At 26.4% G+C, this 21,163-nt stretch overlaps 1 protein-coding gene across 2 annotated transcripts in view; it reads right to left on the reverse strand.

Annotated features, from left to right (window-relative positions):
- Positions 1 to 9,157: 9,157 nt before the first annotated feature.
- The window catches only part of LOC117178330 (collagen alpha-1(I) chain-like), a 17,685-nt gene continuing 5,679 nt past the window's right edge, over positions 9,158 to 21,163 (reverse strand). The window contains exons 2-3 of one of the 2 annotated variants that reach the window (XM_033369741.1): positions 16,325 to 16,669; positions 9,158 to 9,655 (exon numbers count right to left, since the gene is read on the reverse strand). In XM_033369741.1, the coding sequence (XP_033225632.1) occupies positions 9,452 to 9,655; positions 16,325 to 16,669 (549 nt within the window). In that variant the 3' untranslated portion in view covers positions 9,158 to 9,451. Of the gene's footprint in view, positions 9,656 to 16,324; positions 16,889 to 21,163 lie in introns of both variants that reach the window. The other variant, XM_033369740.1, reaches the window with a different exon arrangement.

Below are 21,163 nucleotides of genomic sequence, written 5' to 3' on the forward strand. Positions count from 1 at the left end.
ATAGATTGTAGCAAAATGTGAGATCCGCGCTACCTAGGGGACGTAGCAAGAACTATTCTCGACAGAAACGACCCCCCTCCTACCCTTCTCCTAAAATAATTATTAGGTTATGTTGACTTCTCTTTCTGAAATAAATACATGAATAATAATAACCAATAAAACAATACATCCCCTCCCTTACCTCGTTTCCCAATCTCAATCTTACTATTCTGGTCCACCTTCTTTCTCCCCATCCATTTTCTAAATACTTTGGTACTTCTTCCTTTTTTATCATCTTGTACCGTTCATTGTATTTTTATTCCTCAATCATCCTCCATCTTTCTATGAATTGTCTTTTCCTCTCTTTTTTTCCAACTCTTTTTAGTTTACTCCAGTCCCGTCTTCTATGTCTACAGCATTAAAGAATTCCCTCCTTTCTTTTTCTCATCTAGTTAATTCGATTGCTCTCCCTCTCCTTTCTCTCAAATTTCCATGTCCTCTTTCCCGCTCTAATACTTAACTTATCCCGTTGCGCTTCTTCTCTCACCATATATCCTGGCGTCCTCCAGTCTGTCCCCAGTGTCCACCTTGTATAACTTTCTTATAAACTGTCAATGGCTTTCTCTATTTCCATCCCCATATCTCTGCTCCATAACTTAATATCGGCTATACCAGCGTATCAAATAACCACATTCTCCTTCAATTTTTTTAACCTCCTTTTTCCTATTTCCCATATCTTTTTTATTACCCCTGCTGCTTTTTTATCCTTTCTCTTATATGAACTCTATGATCTCCATTCGTTTGCAAGAGAAATCCTAAACATTTAAACGCTATTGCTTCTACTAACTTTATTCCCTTCCATCTTCCCGTCTATTCTTTCTCCTTCCCCCTCCTTTTTCTAAACCTTCTTATGTTTGTCTTTTCTACATTTATATTCAGCTTTTTTTATCTAAGTATTTCTCTAAACCTGTAATTAGCCCCGCCATACCTTCTTCTTCCTCTGCCATCAACACTACGTCGTCTGTGTATACCAGCGTATACCAGGAAATCCTTGCCTCACTCCTCTCACCAAACAGAAACTATCTTCTACTTGCTCACCTAGTTTTAACCTACTTTTTGTCTCTCTGAAAATTTTCGATACTCTCTTTATTAATCCTTCTATTATCCCCTTTTTTACCATAACTTTTTCTATTTCGCCTTGGCCTAATGAGTCAACCGCCGCCTTCAAGTCCACGGACATTGCTACCATTGTCCCTTTTTCCTTTTAATCCGCTTCTTTACTAGATAGTTCAGAACGTATATGCTCTCCATTACCCCACTTTCTTTTCTAAACCCTATCTGATTCGGTCACTCTATCTTTTTTTTCCTCAACTTCCATCTTCAATCTCTCCGGCAAAACAGTTACATATACTTTATACAGCGTTGGCATTAGCGTCACACTCCTATAGTCTTTAACCTCCTCTTCTTTGGTTTTCTTTGATATTAGTTAAACTACTCCTTCTTTCCATAACTCTGGCATATTTCCATACTTCATTTGGAATCTGATCTTTACCAGGTGCCTATCCATCCTTCATTATTCCTAAAACCTTCACTATTTCTTCCCTGGTTATGTCCTCTTCCTCATCACTTTCTCTAACATATTGTTCTCCCTTCCTAACTTTTCTCTCTATTCCACTTAGTAAATCCAAAAAAATATTTCTTCCATTATACCATTTCAATATCTTGGTTTACTCTTTTTCTTCTTTTTCTTTCTCTATTTACTACCTTCCATACTACTTTTTCCGTCCTAGCCTCCTCTGCCTCTTCCTTAAACCTTTTATTCTCTTCCTTTTTCTTTTGGTCACACAACTCAGTATACTCTTTTTTATTTTTCATATAATCTTCCCCATTTTTTTCGCTTTTCTCCACTTTCCTAGTTCCTTTCTGACCTCCTTTTTTCTCTTTACAGTCCTCATCCTATCCACTTCTATCCCCCCTTTACTAATTTCACTTTTGTTTGTGCACTTTAATCCTCTTTTTATTTCTCCTTTCATTTTTTTCATCTCCTCGTCCACATTTTCCTCTACCATTTTGATATTTCTGCCATTTTCTCTAAACTGTTCTTTTTCATGCCTTGACAAATCCCTTCTTTTTTTACACTTTTTACCTTTTGCTCGCCTTTTGCTCATATTGTCTTACTTTTTTGTCCCTCTAATGTCACTATTAAGGGAAAGTGATCCGAATCAATACAATCACCTGCCTCTAGTTTCTCGACCTTCCCTCTTATCTCATCATCCACTATCGCATAATCAATTACCCTTCCGCTTTCACCTCCTGGGCGTGTATATTCTCCTTCCTCATCTCCCTCTATATTTCCGTTAAAGATACACCATCCCAACTCCTATAAGCTCTTCAACAACTTTTTCCCCTTTCCAGTTGGTACTTTATCGTTGGATTTTCTTTCCCTCTTTTCTCCCAATTTCCTTCCCCCTCTATCTCCTGTTTTCGCATTGAAATCGTCACATGTTATAAGCCTAATGTCTTCTTTATTTTCTTCAAGCATTTCTTTCATCTCCTCTGCTTTCTCCTGCATATCACCGTTTGCATAAACCCCCACCACCTTCCACTTCTCTCCTCCAATCTTTACCCCAATTTCAAATAAAAAACAGTATTTATTATAAAAAAATTTTTATAATTCACAAAAAATACATTATTTCAATTTTTTTGCAATTGAATTTTTTCTGACCGATCGCACAGTGGGAGGCTTTAGTGGGAGGTGTAGGTTTAATTTGACCTTGAAGGTCATCAAAACTTAAACAATGTTAAAATACTTCTGAGAGCAACATCTTCGAAAAAATTGCATATCAATGGAAGTTATTTGTTTCAACAAGGCGCATTCAATCGCGACCTTTAATTTGGCCTTAAAGATTACCTTAAAGGTCATTTGAAGGTCAACTTTTTCATGAAAATCCACCCTTTTTACTTCAGAAATCGATAGAGTGGAAAGTTTTACGTTTAAGTATGTGTCAGTTGAGATCCTTAATTTAACCTTGAAGATTACCTTCAGTCATTTCAAGGTCAACTTAAAAAATGAAAATCCTTTTTTTTAACATCGGAAATCGATACAGTGGAAAATTTTACGTTCAAATACGCGTTACGATCGCAGGTTTAATTTGACATCTTTGAAAAAATTACATAATAATGGAAGTTATTTGTTTCAACAGGACGCATTCAATTGCGACCCTTAATTTGGCCTTGAAGATTAACTTAACCCTTAACTGGCACTATGGGCAAAAAATACCCCAACAGATTTTGTAGCTCTAATTAACCATACTAAATTCGAGAAAATGGACCACGTGTCGACTTTTACCAGTAATTGACATCACTAACTAAAGGTAAAGTTGATAAGTATAGAGTGAAAAACGTCACCATACGTTGGGCACCCTTTCAAAGTAGACCTTGTAAAACTGTCCGGTATATAATACCCGTTGTGCCGTTAGTGAGCAAAAGATTGATTTCCAATAAAAATTTGTCGCATTTATATTAGTGATTTTCGTTCAATTTCCAACGAAAATTTGTCATCTAAAGTGCGCTATGAGCACTGCGCATGCCTTTACAGTGACTGTGTAGGTGTGAGGGTAATTACAACTTTGAAAAACTGTTTTTTATATTACTTTCGTCTTTTTTATTTCTTATTAACTTTTTTCGTGCAAGTAAAAAAAAACTGATATGAACATGGAAAAATATGGTGCTTTATTTGACCATAAAACCGAGTTCTTATTTTGCAAAATAAATATCTTTTTTTTGCAGGCATCAATAATGCAGTAATTTTTTTCTTAAAGTGTTGTATCTCAAGAATATAATCCTAAGTTTTTAGATAAAAATATAAGAAATGACGTGAGTTATGAATTTTTAAGTAAAAAACAACCTTCTTTCGTTTTTTTCACAAATTTTTTTATCTAACTTAAATTGAACTAATGACTATATAACCAATTGCATTTTGTAAAACATATCTTAAACTGCATTACATAATTATTTTGTGCAAAAATATTCAATACCGGTTGCGCGGGACATGTTTGAACACGTGGGGTGAAAAACACCCGTTGTGCCATTTACGTGATAAAAAGAAGTGGTGCCAATTAAGGATTAAAAGTCATTTTAAGGTCAACTTAAAAAATTCCTGGAAAAATCCAAGAATTCAACGACCAAATTTGGACAACCACCATAAAATATTTCCATTGAAAATTTGAAAAAGATAACAAAATTCGCTAAAAAAGAAAAGAAAAATTTCTGTTTTTTCCAAAAATGAAAAAGAGGAAAGAAAAATGAGAAGGATGCCAAATAAGTCCCCTCCATTATCTTTTTCATTGTTTTCGTCTTTAACATTTTTATTATTATCAAATCACAATACACTTTTTTTTAAATAAATAAAAAGTTTTTTGGTTCAACAAGGCACATTCAATCGTAACTTTTAATTTGACCTTAAAGTTCAGAATCAAGGTCAAATTTCAGGTTACGATTGAATCTGCCTTGTTGAAACAAATAACTTCCATTGGTATTAAATTGTTTCAAAGGCTGCTGATTTCAGAGGTATATGGACCTAGTTTCAGGTTTGATGACCTTAGATTGATCTTCAAGGTCAATTTGAAACTATGACTGTAATACACATTTGAGTGTGAAATTTTCCACTCTATTGATTTCCGATGTCAAAGGGGGGGGGGTCCATTTTAAAAATATTTAACCTTGAAATGACCTTTAAGGTAATGGTCAAGGTAATTCAAGAATGACCTTGACCTCAATAAAAAATATTTGACCACAGGGAATATACAGGTGAATCGGAATTTTTTAGACACCCTGTATATAGGAATGTTATAAGTTTTATTCAATATCTTGAATAATAAATAATATGATATTCTAGCGGAAATAATTCACATTTTTTTATTAAATTGACATGTATTTAAATAATTATTTTAAACTAAATTAACCAATTTTAACATATATTTTTATTTTTAAAAAATTGCAAACAAAAATAATTTAAAACTGTATCATTTCTAATTCGAAGCGTTCAGGATTTCAACAATTTTATTTCAAATTCAAAAATCTAAAATTTTAATGATTTTGGACTAAAATATCAATGATCAATTGTAAAACATTGAAAATTGAATACTTGCTGATTCAAATATTTAAAAAGTTCATTTAAAAATCATAGGAATGAAAATCCTAATTCAAATTCTAGTTAAAACTATAATTAGAAGCATTCAAAATGTAATAATTCAAATTTGAAAACTTTCTAATTTTAATAAATTTAATTTCAAAACGATCAAAATTTTACAATTTAAAATTATAAAGTAAATTAAATATTTTAAAGAAAAAGCCACTGAAATTCTAGAAATCTACCTTTTTAATCAATTAAATTAAGATGTTTTAACATAAAATCTAATTAGACTAATTTTTCTAAAATAAAAAAATTAATTCACATTTATTTTCACCGTCCATAATAGAAGAATTTTCAATTCTAAACCTTTAAAATTGAATTATTCTAAAAAAAAAGTTCAAAATTAAAAGTTATTGTTAATGGAAAATATAAACAAACTTTAAATATATATTAAAAATTTGTTGTACTCAATCCCTTAAAATTTTCTATTAATTCAAGTGAATTAATTCGTTTAGAATTCTACAATTTTAAATATTTAATTAGACTTTTCCAAATTCTACCAGTTCAGTTTTAATCGCCGAAATTAAACTTACGATAGGAAAGAAATAAAAATGTAAAGTTTACCGAGAAAATTCCGAATTCTAAAAATGAAACCATTAAAAATTAAAGAAATTATTCAATTGTTCAATCAAAAAATTATTTTTTTCTTTTTCAACTGAGTTTGAATTGTGCGTCTTTTTGGAACATTTTTCAAATATAAAACCTCAGTATTTAAATTTACTCGGAAGACATTTAATTTAAAATAGTTTTATTACAAATCGATTTTGAAAAATTCAATAGCCAGAAAGCTTTGGGTGTTTTAAATTCAAACCAAACTATTTAGAATATTTAAATATAAAATTATAAAAATTGAAATTGACTGATAACGTAAATAAAGTTCCCATTTGTTTTATTGTAATTTTCAAGTTTCAGTATTGTAAATTTTTTTAAATATTTCCCATATGAAATTACTTTTTTTTTAATATTCAATTTTTAAGGTTCAAAATTGAAGACTTGTTGATTTTGAACGGTTTTAATAAAGGTGAATTCTTTTTTTTTTGAGTTTAGAAAAGTTCGTTCATTCAATTTTTAAATTAAATCATTTCTTTTTGAATTAAATCAAAATTTATATTTCTATAATTTTATAAGCTTTTACCTTGAAATATTTAATTTAGTTCTCAATTTTAACTTCTTCCTAATGAAATTTTCCAAATTAGAAAGTTTTAGTTTAAGGGTTTTGAATTTTGGAAGCTTCTGTTTGAAATTATTTCAATTTAAAATTATCCAATTTTAAATACTTTTATTCAGAAATATTACAAGTTCAATTTATTTTCATTCCATTCGAAATATTGTCCATTTTTTAATTGTAATCGTCTAAAATATTTGAAATTGAAACCTTTTAAACTCCAAATTATTTTACGCGTTTTTAAAAAATTTCAATTCGAAATTATCAAGAACAAAATATGGTCTTTTGAATTGGATAACAAATTTAACTTATAAAAAAAATTGTTTTAACAATTTAAATAATTGTCTTTGTAAATGTTCATATTATTTTTTGCACTTTAAACAATATAAATGATTTACAAAAATTATTTTCACTTAATACATTTTTAACTAATACAACTTATCGTAATTATAACGAATAAAGAGTTTCAAAAATAATTTCTTATTTTGCTGCTGAAAATAAATGCAGTTACAGCTATTGAAATATTTTTTTTTTTTTATTAGCGACCGTACTTAAATTACATAACAGCTCAAGGTGGAGAGGGGGGTCGAGACAATTCGTTCGATGAAAATTCAACTTTTTTTTTTAATTTGTCTTTTTGATTTAAAAAGTCACCTGTTTCAGTAGAATTTTTATTTTTCTTTAGATACAAATTTAGCTATTTTTGTAAAAGCTTTTTTCCAAATTTATCTGTTGTAGAAGAAATTTAATCTTCTTGAATAAAAATGTAACTGCTCGGTTGAAAATTGAAAAATTTTGTTGAAAAGTCATACTTTTTGGTTAAAAATTGCGCTGTTCTGTTCAAAATTTAAATATTTCGTAGAAAACTTACTTTTTGCTTTAATGTAATAAATAAATAAATTTAACTTAAAAAATTTTTTTAAACTTTAAACATCTTGTTAAAAAGTCATACTTTTTGGCTAAAAATTCAACCATTTGAAATTTCTACTATAATAGTTGAATTTCTAAATCAAAAAAATAAATATAAAAAAAAGAATAGTTGAATTGTATGTTATGAAGGATTTCAGTTGACTTTTCACGATAAAAATATGAATTTTTAAACAAGAAATAAGTTTTTACGAAAAAAATTTAATTTCAAATGCAAAAGGACGAATTTTTAACCAAAGGATAACTTTTTGACAAAATTGAACCGCCGAGTATAAGAACCAGCCCGATGTTCAAACACGCGTAAAAGTATTGTCCGCGAGTTTCAAAAAAAATTATATTTTGAAATTCGAAAAATCAAGTATTTGAAAATGTAGAATTGTGTAGAATAAGGAAATAAAACTTTTTTCTATCAAAGTTTTTTTATCAAACGTTTATTTTTAATAATAAAAGCGAAATATCAAATAAAAGTTTCTTTCTGATTTAATTAAGTTTTAAAACTTAAATCGTTCTAACTCGGCTAAATATTATTGAAATGCGTTCATATTCATAGAACTTATTGAAAATACTATAGTGATGCCTGAGCTTTTATTATTAAAAATAAACGTTCGATAAAAAAAACTTTGATAGCAAAAAGTTTTATTTCCCTATTCTATACAATTCTACATTTTCAACAAATTGATTTTTCGAATTTGAAAATTTCCTTTTTTTTGACACACGCGGACAATACTTTTACACATGTTTAAGCGCCGGGCTGGTTCTTGCACCCGGCGGCTTAATTTTGTCAAAAAGTCATCCTTTGGTTAAATATTCGTCCTTTTAGATGGAAAATTAAGTTTTTTTCGTAGAAAATTATTTCTTGTTCAAAAATTTATATTTATTATATTATTAAGCAATAAACGATTTTTAACTTTTCTATGAATTACTAGGCATCGCTATAGTATTGTGAATAAGTCTTATAAATATGAACTCATTTCAATAATATTTAGCCGAGTTAGAACAATTAAGTTTTAAAACTTAATTAAATCAGAGAAAAACTTTTATTTGATATTTTGCTTTTATTATTAAAAATAAACTTTTGATAAAAAAACTTTGATAGAAAAAAGTTTTATTTCCTTATTCTACACAATTCTACATTTTCAACAAATTGATTTTTCGAATTTGAAAATTTGCTTATTTTGACACACGCGGACAAGTCATTCTTTGGTTGAAAATTTGTCCTTTTAGATTAAAAATTATTTTTTTTTTGTAGAAACGTATTTCTTGTTTAAAAATTCATATTTTGTACGTAAAAAGTCAAGTGAAATCTTTCGAAACATAAAATTCAACTATTTTTTTTAAACTGATCTTTTTGATTTAAAAATTCATCTACTGTAGAAATTTATTCTTCTTTGTTTGATTCTTCAACTATTTTGTTTGAAAGATTTAGTTATTAAAGATTTAGTTATTTAGTTAAAAGATTTAGTTATTTATTGATTGAAGGCCTTGCCTTCGGTTGAAAATGTAACTGTTTAGTGAAGAAGCCTTTTTTTGGTTTAAAATTAATTTTTCAACTGTAAATTTAATTAGTTTAACCTTTTTTTAAAGATTAAACTTCTTATTTGAAAATTCTCCATTGGTTGTAAAAAATTCGTCATTTTAGCACAAAATTTGTTATATAAATGTTACCTTTTTTTATTGAAATATAAACTATGTCACTTTTTAATTGGAAATTTATTTTTTTATGTTAAAAACTCAACTAGTATGTTAAAAATCTTAGTTATTTTGTTGAAAATTCAAGTATGATATTAAAAAGTCATCTTTTATAGCAGAAAAGAAATGTTTGATTTGAAGTAATTTAATAAATATAAATTTTTTAATTTGTGTCTGAAATATTGTTTTATTCCGTTAAATAAAAGATTCTATGTTTATAGTTTTACAAGATTAAAATGCTAGTATTTAAATATTAATGATCAAGCATCTTGAAAATGTGATGATGTTTGACAAATAAGAAAAAAAGTTTAAAAAATGTCTAAAAGAAAAAAAATTTGTTTTGAAAAAAAAAGTTTGTTTCCTGAACTAAAAATTATAATCTTTACTTCCGGAAACAAACTCAAAATAATTATTTTGACGCCCTATTGGTTTTTATTAAAAATAAAAAATTGATATCTAGTTGATTGCAGCCTAGAATGTTATTTCATTATGTTGTGTTAATGTTGTGTTTTACTCAATGGAAATTCAATCTTATCATCAACGATTCCTTTCGAAATTATTGTTGCTGCTGGACCATGATACGGCGATGATGGTTGAGATTCTGGTCTCTGGGGATAAAAACGAATCCCAGGAGGTCTTCCAAAATTCATAGCAGGTTCTGAAAGTGCTCCAGAGCTTGCTTGATGATTGACAGAAATTGGCTGCAAATAAAAATTTTTTGATAAGCTTCTTTAGATAAGCATTAACTAATCAAAAAAAAAAAGAAATTTTCTTACTAGGGTAGAAATCTTTTTAAATACCTTGAAATATTTTGGCATTTTCATTATTTTAAAATATTTTCAAAAATTGAGCCGCCGGGTGCAGGAACCGACCCGACGCTCGAACACAATTTGTTACTTTTTAGTTGAAAATTAATTAATTTTCCTAAAAATTCGTTTCTTTGTTTTGTTTAAAATTTACTTTTCTAACTGAAAATTAAACTATTGCAGTTTTGGTTTGTAAATTTATCTTTTTTGTATGTATTTAAAATTAAATTATTTTGTTGAGAATTCACTTTTTTTTTTAATTGATTTTTATTTGATGAAAATCATGTACGTTGTTCAAAGTTCAACTAACTATTGAGTTAAAAATTCGGTTCTTAGGTTTTTATTTGAAAACTAAAAAAATATTGTTTAAAATGTATTTAAAAACATTTTTTAAATATTATTATTCTGATAGGTGTATGTTAGATTTTATGTTTAGAAGAAAATGTATTATCGCATTTTGGTTTTCAATTCATATAAATTTAATTTTCATACGATTCTTGAGAAAATTAAAAAAAAAAAGATTTTTGAATATTTCAGACTTGTTCCAAATTATTTTTAACCTCCTAAAGTTTAGTTTTGAAATCTTGAAAAATCTGAATGTTTAAAAAGCTTTTAAAGTTTAAAATTCATTTTGAATCTCTTCAATTCGAATTAAAAATTTCTTGAATTTACTCGATTTTTATTTGCTTTCATTTTGTAATTTTACCAAATTAAAACATTTGGCTTCAAAATCTTCTGAACTATTTTAAGAAAGTGTAGGAAATCGTTTGATATGTTTAAAAACCTTTTTTATTTTCTCTCAAGATTGATTTTGCAAAATAAAAAATTATTTAAAATGTTCACACTAATTTACCTTCTAAATCTTCTAATCTCTAAAAATTATTTAAATTTTTCCTTGCATTTTTTTACTTATTCTGCAAAATTTTAGAAAATGCCTTAAAATCTTTTGCTTCTTTTTTGAAAATTTTGTAAATCTTTTAAAAACTTTTTAAATAATCCCTTTAAATTAAATTTTTGAAATAAAAAATTATTTTAATATTTTCTAGGACCATGAAAAAACGTATCTCATTTTCGTTAAATTCTGCAAAAATTTTTAAGAAATTTGTACATTTTTAGTTATTTTTTTATCGTTTTAAAACTTCTGAATATCTCTAAAACTTAATCAATTTTTTTTCTAAAATTATGTAATACGGCAAAATTGCCCAATTTTTCTTCAAAATATTTTATACGCTTTTTAAGAATTTTGAGGAAGTAATTCAAAATCTTTTGTGATCTTTTTTAATTTTTTCTTAAAATTTCTTACAAAGCAATTTTTTAAAAATTGCTCAAAGTCTTCCATATAATTTTACACCACATTTTGAAATCTTCAGAAAACTAAGATTTCAATTAAAATGGTGAATCTTTAATAAAAAATTACTTTTAACCGAACAGGTGTGGTTTCAAACAAGAAAAATATTATTAACCAAAAATGACGATTTTTCAATAAAATACATGATTTTTTAACTAAAAATGATAAATTTTCAACTAAAAATGGAATAGTTATACTTTAGTTAAGAATATTAATTTTCCAGTAAAATGATGAATTTTCAACCAAAAAAATTAATTTTCTACCAAGAAAGTCGAATTTTCATCGAAATCGTTTAATTTTAAACTAAAAAAATATAAATTAAGAAAAAAAATTTTCTACATAATCATTAAAAAAAAATAAGAATTTGCAACCCAATAGATGATAAGTCAACTAAAAATATCAATTTTTGAACGAAAATGATTAATCTTTCAACGAACAAAATGAATTGTTAAACAAAATATTGAATTTTTAAGTAAAAAGTTTAATTTATAACCAAAAAGATAAACTTTTAGCCAAGAAGATTAATTTTTTAACAACAAAAAGACGAATTTTCAACTAAAAAGAAGAATTTTCAAAAACGAAAATTAATTTTCTACAACAAAATTAATTTTTGACATAACAATTAATTTTTAATCAAATAGTTAACTTTTTATCTAAAAAAAGATAACTTTTAAGCCAAAAATCGAATAAACTAAAAATAATAATTTACTACAAAAATTGGCAAATTTTCAAACAAAAGATTAATTTTCAACAATGAAAATTATAATCAATAATTTTATTGGTTCACCAAAAAAGACACATTTTCAATTAAATATGAATACAAATTTTCAACAAAATAATTGAAAAGTTGAGAAAATGAATTTTACACAAAAATGTTGTAACTAAGAATATTAATTTTCCTCCAAAAACACTAATTTTTATAAAATACAAAAAAAAAGAAAATGTTCAAAATCAAAAAATCAATTTTTTCAAAAATGTAGAATTATAGAGAATAAGGAAATAAAAATTTTTTGTATTAAAATTTTTTTGTCAAACGTTTATTTTTAAGAATTAAAGCGAAATATCAAATGAAAGTGTATTTCTGATATAATTAGGTTTCAAAAATTAAATCGTTCTAACTTGACCAAATTTTATTGAAATGGGTTCATATTTGTAGGACTTAATTAAAATACTATAGCGGTACCTGAGAATTCATGGAAAAATTAAAAATCGCTTTTTTTAACAATATTTAATTGCAAAATGAGGTAGGTCAATAATTGTGTTTTCTTGATTTCACCGGTAATAAGTATCTAGGTAACTTCAAATTTCAAACAACTTCCAGTGAGTAATTTGTTTAAAAATGTTGAATTAAGTTTTTTGGAAAATCTCATATCGATTGGTTTGAAATTGACTGAGATATTCAGAGAGAAACTTTAATTTGATATTTCGCGTTTATTATTAAAAGTAAACGTTTGACAAAAGAAATTCTAATAGAAAAAAGTTTCATTTCCTCATTTTCTACAATTCTACATTTTTAAACATTAATTTTTTTATTTAAAAATTTTCTTTTTTTTTGAGGCGCGCGGAAAACTACGCGTCTTCGAGCATCGGGCTTGTTCTTTCACCCGTCGGTTCAATTGACTTGAAGCTCAAGGTGGGATCCGAACCACCAGAACCTCGGATTGGCTACGCTTATTTTTAAGAATAAAATGAAAAATAAGATAAAATAAAATATAAACATATAAAAACTGTATGAAATATATGAAAATCGAAATATTAAGAAACAAAAACTATTTCATTGTTTTTTCAAAAGTTAGTTTTTTTAGTTGAAAATTCAGGTATTTTGATGAAAATACATCTTTTCAAGAGAAAATTAATCTTGTTGGTAGAAAATTTAACAATTTTAGTGAAAATTTATTTTTTTCGTTAAAAATTCTGTTTTGCAAATGAAAATTTAACTGTTCCATTTTTAATTCCAAATTTATCTTTTATAGCTAAGCATTCATGTATTTTGTTGAAATTAATGTTGTTTGGTAAAAAATAAATCTGTTTGTTTACATTATTTTTTTGAAAACGCTTTGTTTGTTTGATTGAAAATTAATTTTTTCAAATTTAAATTTAAATACTCGACATTTAGTTGAAAATTGATGCATTTTGTCCAAAGTTAATTTTTTTGAAAAAAAATTCATTGTCGTTGTTAAAAATTCATTTTCTTAGGTGAAAGATTAATAGTTTTTGTTAAAAATGTATTCTTTTTTTTTAATTGAGTTCTTTGGTTAAAAATGTTCAACTATTTGGTGGAAAATTCATTCTTTGTAAAAAAATGTTTTGTTTCTTTGTTATTAACTGAACTATTTTATTCAAACAAATTTTTTTTGTTGAAAATAATTTCCATAACTAAAAATTAACATGTTCCATTTTGGGTTGAAAATTAATCTTTTTTAGATGGACACTCAATTATTTGTTTAAAAATTCATGTGTTTTGTAAAAAATTAATCCGTGAATGCAAATTAATTTATTTTGTTGAAAATTCGTCTTATTTGGTAGAAAAGTAATCTTGTTGGCTGGAAATTCATCTTTATGATCAGAAAGTTAATTATTTGGTTGAAAATTCATTTTTTTATGGAAAGATTTATAATTTTAGTTGAAAATTAATATTTTAGATTAAAAATTTATATATTTTGTTGAAGACTCGACTTTTTTTCTAGTGAATTAATCTTTTTGATTCTAAATTCAACTTTTTTCAGAAGTTCAATTATATAGTTGAAAATTAAGTTTTTGAGGTAAAGATTTATAATTTTCATTAAAAATGTGTCTTTTTGGTTAGTACATTTTTATTTATGGTGGAAAATTTATAAATTTGGTTAAAGATTCGTTTTTCTTTGGTAAAACAATTGATTTCTTTGGTTAAAAGTTCAACCAATTAGTTAAAAATTAATCTTTTTGTCGAAAATTTATTTAAAAATATAAATATATGAAAATAGAAATATTGAGAGAGAAAACTATTACATTTTTTGTTTAAAATTTCGTTTTTTATTTGAAAATTAAGGTATTTTGATGGAAATTCGTCTTTCTTAGAAGAAAATTTATCTAGTTAGTTGAAAATTTAACTATTTTGTTAAAAATTTATTTTTTGCGTTAAAAAATTATTTTTTCAATTGAAAGTTTTCGCGAAGCGTCAGTAAAAATTCTTAGTTTTGTACACGATTGAAACTCGAAATATCTCTTTCTTATCATTGTTGTATTTTATAAAAATTAATGCCTTTTGTAGGAAATGAATATTCTTGGTTACAAAATTTTGCAAAATTATTTAATTAATTATTATTTAATACAAAATTTGTAAAATTCATTTTCGTAACTTTTCGATTATTTTGTTGCAAATTTGTATTGATATTTAATTAAAAATGTGTCTTGTTTGGTGAGCCAATAAAATTCTTAATTATAAATGCAATTCTTTGGTTGAGAATTCAACTATTTCCTGAAAAATTAATTTTTCTTACAAAGAAAAATTTTTTTGTTTGTTAAAAGCAGAACTGTTTTTTTGAAACTTTTTTGTTAGATGGTTTAAAATAATTTCCATAAATAACAATTAACATGTTCCATTTTTGGTTGAAAATTAATCTTTTTTGTTGAAAATTCATCTATTTGTTCAAAAATGCATGTATTTTATAAAAAATTAATTTTCATTGTTGAAATTCCATCCTTTTGTTTGAAAATTTGCCAATTTTCCTAGTAAATTTTTTTTTTTAGTTTATTCGATTTTTGGTTTCAAAGTTATCTTATTTTAGATAAAAAGTTAACTATTTGATTAAAAATTAATTATTATGTCAAAAGTTAAATTTTTTGAAGAAAATTAATTTTTGTTTTTAAAAATTCTTCTTTTTAGTTGAAAATTCGTCTTTTTGTTGTTAAAAAATTAATCTTCTTGGCTAAAAGTTCATCTTTTTGGTTATAAATTAAACTTTTTAGTTAAAAATTCAATATTTTGGTTAACAATTCATATTGTTCGTTGAAAGATTAATCATTTTCGTTTAAAATTTATATCTTTGTGGTTAGAAATTCAACAACTTTTATTTTAAATAATTTTTTTGTACACAAAATTAATCATTTTCGTTCAAATTCATCTTTTCGTTCGAAAATTGATATTTTTAGTTGACTTATCATCTATTGGGTTGCAAATTCTTTTTTTTTAATGATTAAGTAAAAAATTTTTTTTCTTAATTTATATTTTTTAGTTTAAAATTGAACGATTCCGTTGAAAATTCGTCATGATCAGCTGAAAATTAATTTTTTTCCCAAAAAATGTACTTTTTCACCTTTAGTTAAAAATGTAAAATTTCCCTTATCTTTAGTTGAAAATTCACCAAGAGTGAATTTTCTATAAAATAGTTCAATTGTCAACTAAAAATTTGTATTTTTATCCAAGGAAGATAAAATTTCTCCTAAAGCAGATGAATTTTTTATTAAAAAAAAATTTTAAGTTAATTACGTACAGAATATATTTCAGTTCTTTTTTTAACACCAAATTATTGAAATACAACAAAAAGTAAGTTTTGTATGAAATATTTAAATTTTCATCCGGACAGTTGCATTTTTATTGATGAAAGATGCAATTTCATCTAAAACAGATAATTTAAAAAAAAATAGCAACACTTAATCAGATGAATTTTGAAATAAAAAAAAAACAAATTAAAAAAAAAGATCTGAATTTTCATCGAAAAAGGTTTCAATTGAGTTTTTAACACAAAAATACGAATTATAAACATAAAGTAAATTTTAATAAAAATAGATTAATTTTCCACAAAAACAGTTGCATTTTTATCCAATAAAGATGCAATATTTCTACTAAGATATATGAACTTTTGAACAAAAGGTTAATTTTCTACCAAAAGGGTTGAATTTTCAACCCAATTAGATGCATTTTTTATAAAATAGTTAAATTTGCAACCAGAAAGGATGCCTTTTCAAGAAAATTGTCAAATTTTCAAAGAAATAATGAAATTGATAACTAAAAAGATGATCTTCAGGAGAAAGTTTTTGTGAATTTTCAAAAATTACGTACATCATTGAAGGACCCCCTCCCTTCTTCTGAAACAGATCGTAACAAATTTTCTCCCCCCCCCCTTGGGGTATTACGTAATTTAAGTACGGTCTCTAACTTAAAGTTCAAAAACCTAACCGTCTAAGCGCTTTTATTATTAATATTATTATTACTATTATTAATAATTTATACGCACGTGATGAGAATTATAAAATTGTCGTTGGTTTGAAGAGTTTTCAGACGGACAATTTCCCGAATTACAACCTTGTGAATTTGTCGCACAAGAGGAACATTTTCGATTAGTTGGGCCATTTTGAGCCATTGGCCCATTTCCTCCAATTGGATAATTTTGGCCATTTAGACCAATTGAACCATTTGAGCCATTGGGACCATTTGGGCAATTTGAACAATTTGAACCATTTGAACCATTTGGACCGTATGGACCATCTGGACCGTAGGGACCATCTGGACCGTAGGGACCATCTGGACCGCAGGAACCGTTTTGAGGAAAATTTCTTGATGAGCCATATTGTGATCCACCCTGAGATAAATGAATAAGTTTAATCGTTATTGCTTCTCCGGCTTCAGTGTCTATTTGCGATTCGTCCATATTGATATACACTTTCGTTAAAACTCCTCCACTTCCAAGCTGTCTTTTTACAAGTGTCAAATTGCAAGAATCTTCCTCACAAGGATTTGGGTTTTGCCCATTCATAAACACCCTTACATAATTCATTACTGCCCTATTATTCCCATTGTTCTGAAAATTTAAGTAAAAATAAAACGTCTTATGGAATTATTAAATTTACAAACAGTTACAAAATAGTTCAGTTTCTTTTGCGTAAAATTTGAAGCAATATTCTTGTATTTTCCATATTCAGGTGGAAACCATTATTAAAGGTTTGAACAAACATTATGTTCTACCACACAATACGTTTTTCCAAACATCATGTTTCACCAAACATCATGCTTCATAAAACATCACAGTTTCCGAAATAACATGTATCACTAAACATATTGTCTTACCAAATATCATGTTTTACCATAAATCTTGTTTCACCAAAATTTATATATGTACATAATTTTTATAAAACATCTTTTTTCACTAAACAATCATTTTTTATCAAATACCACGTTTTACCAACCATCTTGTTTCAACAAAGATTACGTGTCAACAAAAATAATTTTTTTACTAAACACCATGAGTTAAACAAATCTTTGTTCCGACAAAAACATCAGGTTTCATGAAACTTCATGTTAAATTAAACATCCGGATTTGCCAAACATCAAGTTTGACCAAATATTATATTTCATCAAACATCTTTTTTCACAAAAAATCATATTTCACGATATATTACGTATCACCAAACATCATGTTTCACAATATATCATATTTCACCAAACATAATTTCTCACCAAAAACCACATTTACCCAAACATCCGGCTTCACCAATCATTACGTTTTTTCCCAACATCGTGTTTCACCATGCATCATTTTTATCAAAAATCACGTAGTACCGAACGATACTTTTTATGAACCATCATCTTTCACCGATCATCATCTTTCCCCACATATCATATTTTACGATATATCCTGTTTTGCAAAACATCATGTTTCATTTTGATCAAAAATAACGTTTTACTAACCAGTTTTTATTTATCGACCATCAAATTCCACCAAACATCATTTTTCACCAAACGCCACGTGTTTCTGAACATCGTGTTTTATCGTACATCATTTTGATCAAAAATCATGTTTGAACTAACCAGCATCACATGTCATGTTTCACGATGCATCATCTTCTACCAAACACGATATGCTACCAAATATCATATTTGATAAATAAATCTCGTTTTTCAAAACATATGAAAAATCATATATCACTAAACATCATGTTTCACCAAATATCATGTAATACTACTTTTTATATTTCGCCAAAAATTCTATATTACGTCAAACATTAAACTTCATGTTTTACCAAACATTACGTTTTTCCGAACATTATGTTTCACCACACACCAGGTTTGATGAAAAATCACGTTTTACCAAATATCTTGTTTCATCAAACATCATCGTTCACCAAACATCATGTTTGACCACATATTCTATTTCATAATATACCATGTTTCACCGAAAATGATCTTTTATTAAACATCATGTTTCACTACATATTAAATTAAACTAAACATAATCTTTTATCACGTATCATGTTTCACCATAGATGATTTTTCATGAAATATCGTGTTTCATAAAAAATGAGGTTTTGCCAATCTTCTTGTTTCATCAAAATTCATCGTTCACCAAACATTATGTTTTACCACATATCATGTTTCACGATATATTATGTTTCTCCAAAAATAATCTTTTATCAAACATCGTGTTTTACTACATTTTAAATTTCGCTAACAGTCATCTTTTATCACATATCATGATTCTCCCTAGATCATGTTTTACGAAACATCATGTTTGATAAAAAATCACGTTTTACGAAACATCTTGTTTCATGGAACGACATCTTTTACCAAACATCATGTTTGATCACACATCATGTTTAACGATATATCATGTTTAATCAAAAATCATCTTTTATCAAACATCATGTTTCACTAAACATCATGTTTCATTAAACATCATGTTTCACCAAATATCCTGTTTCACTCCATATTATACTTCGCCATACATAATGTTTTACCAAACATCATGTTATATCAATAACCCACGTTTTACAAAACATATACTTTCATCAAACGTAAAATTTCATCAAAGATCATATTTCACGATATGCCATGCTTTGCAAAAAATAATCTTTTATCAAACATCATGTTTCGCCAAACATCACGTTTTTCCGAAAATTATGTTCATCTCAAAGTATGTTTGATGAAAAAGTCACGTATGCCAAACAGCTTGTTTTATCAAACGTCATTTTTCACCAAATATCATGTTTCACGATATATCATGTTTCACAAAAATCATCTTTCATTAAACATGATGTTTTGCCAAATATAATGTTACACTAAACATTAAATTTCGCGCAATGTTATGTTTTATCATATATTATGTTTCGTCATTCATCTTCTTTCACTAAACACCATCTTTTGCTACATGTCATGTTTCATCAAAAATCATCTTTTATCAAAGATCATGTTTCACTAAACATCATATTAGATCAATAACCCACGTTTTACAAAACATATATATTCATCAAACGTAAAATTTCATCAAAGATCATATTTCACGATATGCCATGCTTTGCAAAAAATAATCTTTTATCAAACATCATGTTTCACCAAACATCACGTTTTTCCGAAAATTATGTTTCATCTCAAAGTATGTTTGATGAAAAAGTCACGTATGCCAAACAGCTTGTTTTATCAAACGTCATTTTTCACCAAATATCATGTTTCACGATATATCATGTTTCACAAAAATCATCTTTCATTAAACATGATGTTTTGCCAAATATAATGTTACACTAAACATTAAATTTCGCGCAATGTTATGTTTCATCAAAAATCATCTTTTATCAAACATCATGTTTCTTCCAATGTCATGTTTCACTACATATTAATTTTCGCCAAACATTTTGTTTCATCACATATCATGTTGCACCATTCATTATATTTCACCAGCCCTCATGTTGTTTCACTAAACCTCACGTTTTTTCGAAAATTGTGTTTCATCACACATCACTTTTGTTCAAAAATCATATGCATTACCATACATCTTGTATCATCATGCATCATTTTATACCATAAATCTTGTTTTAATAAAGTGTTTGCGTAATTTAGAAAAAAATTTTGAATGTTCAAAAAAATGTATTTATTCTTTAATTTTTCAATTAGGTATTGATGTTTAGTTCAATGTGAAGAAAAATAGTCAAAATGAATGAGGATTATAAAATAATATATTTTTCCGTGGTTTGAAAAATTTTTTAGTGATGTTTTAATTTTAAAAAATACATATGTTTAGGCAAAAATAAAAATATATATGTCTCCTAAATCACTCAACCGTCTAGTGTTTATAAGTTTTGTTCTAAAAGAGGACTCTTTAGAGTATCAAAAAAATACCCAAAAAAAAATCGGGAAATTCAAAGAAATTCAATTTTGAATTTTTTTTTTAAACGAGAAGATCTGTGAAAGCCAATTTTTTAATTATTCTGAATCTGAACTTTTATAATAATGAAAAAGCGAAGAAAATGTAGATTTTTTCAATTTTCTTTAACTTTAAAAGTTATTTTGCACAAACCTTTTTTTAAATTTCGAGCAGAATATCTAAATAATTATTTTCTTCTGATATGTGTAACAGGATGTGTAAGTACCAAAAAAATTAGTACGATAACATTTTTGTTATTTGTGAATCAGACATGGTGTTTCCCAAGTTTAATATCCACAAAAAAAAGAATGAGTTATCAATCTTCTGCATATTTATAACCCAGAGTGTCTTTCCATAAAATGATAACGAGCACTTTTACGAGTGTCTGTTCCCAAAATTGATTTTAAATTCTGCGCGGTCTCGTTTCCCCAAATGATTGGTGGAGTCGTAAATTTAACGTCTACCGTCTAATACTCAGAGCCCTTCGGGATATATTTGATCGCATAAATTTAAAACTCTCAAGTCTTAGGATTCAAATTTTTTACGAATAAAATAATTTAACTATTTAACTGTTCCATTTTTAGTGCAAAATTTTTTTTTTTTAGCGAAGCATTCATGTATTTTGTTAAAATTAAGGTTGTTTGAAAAAAAAATTAATTTTCTTGGTTACAATATATTTTTTTTAATTCTTTGATTGAAAATTAATTTTTTTAAATGTAAATTTAATTATTCGACATTTGGTTAAAGAGTGATCTTTTATAGTTGAAGGTTTAACTATCTTTTTAAAAATGGATGTATTTTGTTCAAAGTTAATTTTTTTGGTAGAAAATTAGTTTTCGCGATTGAAAATTCATTTACTTGTGTAAAATATTAATAATTTTTGTTAAAAATGTATTTCTTTGTTTGAAAATTGATCCATTTGGTTGAAAATTGGTCTTGTTT

Source organism: Belonocnema kinseyi, chromosome 8, assembly GCF_010883055.1.
Source record: "Belonocnema kinseyi isolate 2016_QV_RU_SX_M_011 chromosome 8, B_treatae_v1, whole genome shotgun sequence".
NCBI classification, from domain to species: domain Eukaryota; kingdom Metazoa; phylum Arthropoda; class Insecta; order Hymenoptera; family Cynipidae; genus Belonocnema; species Belonocnema kinseyi.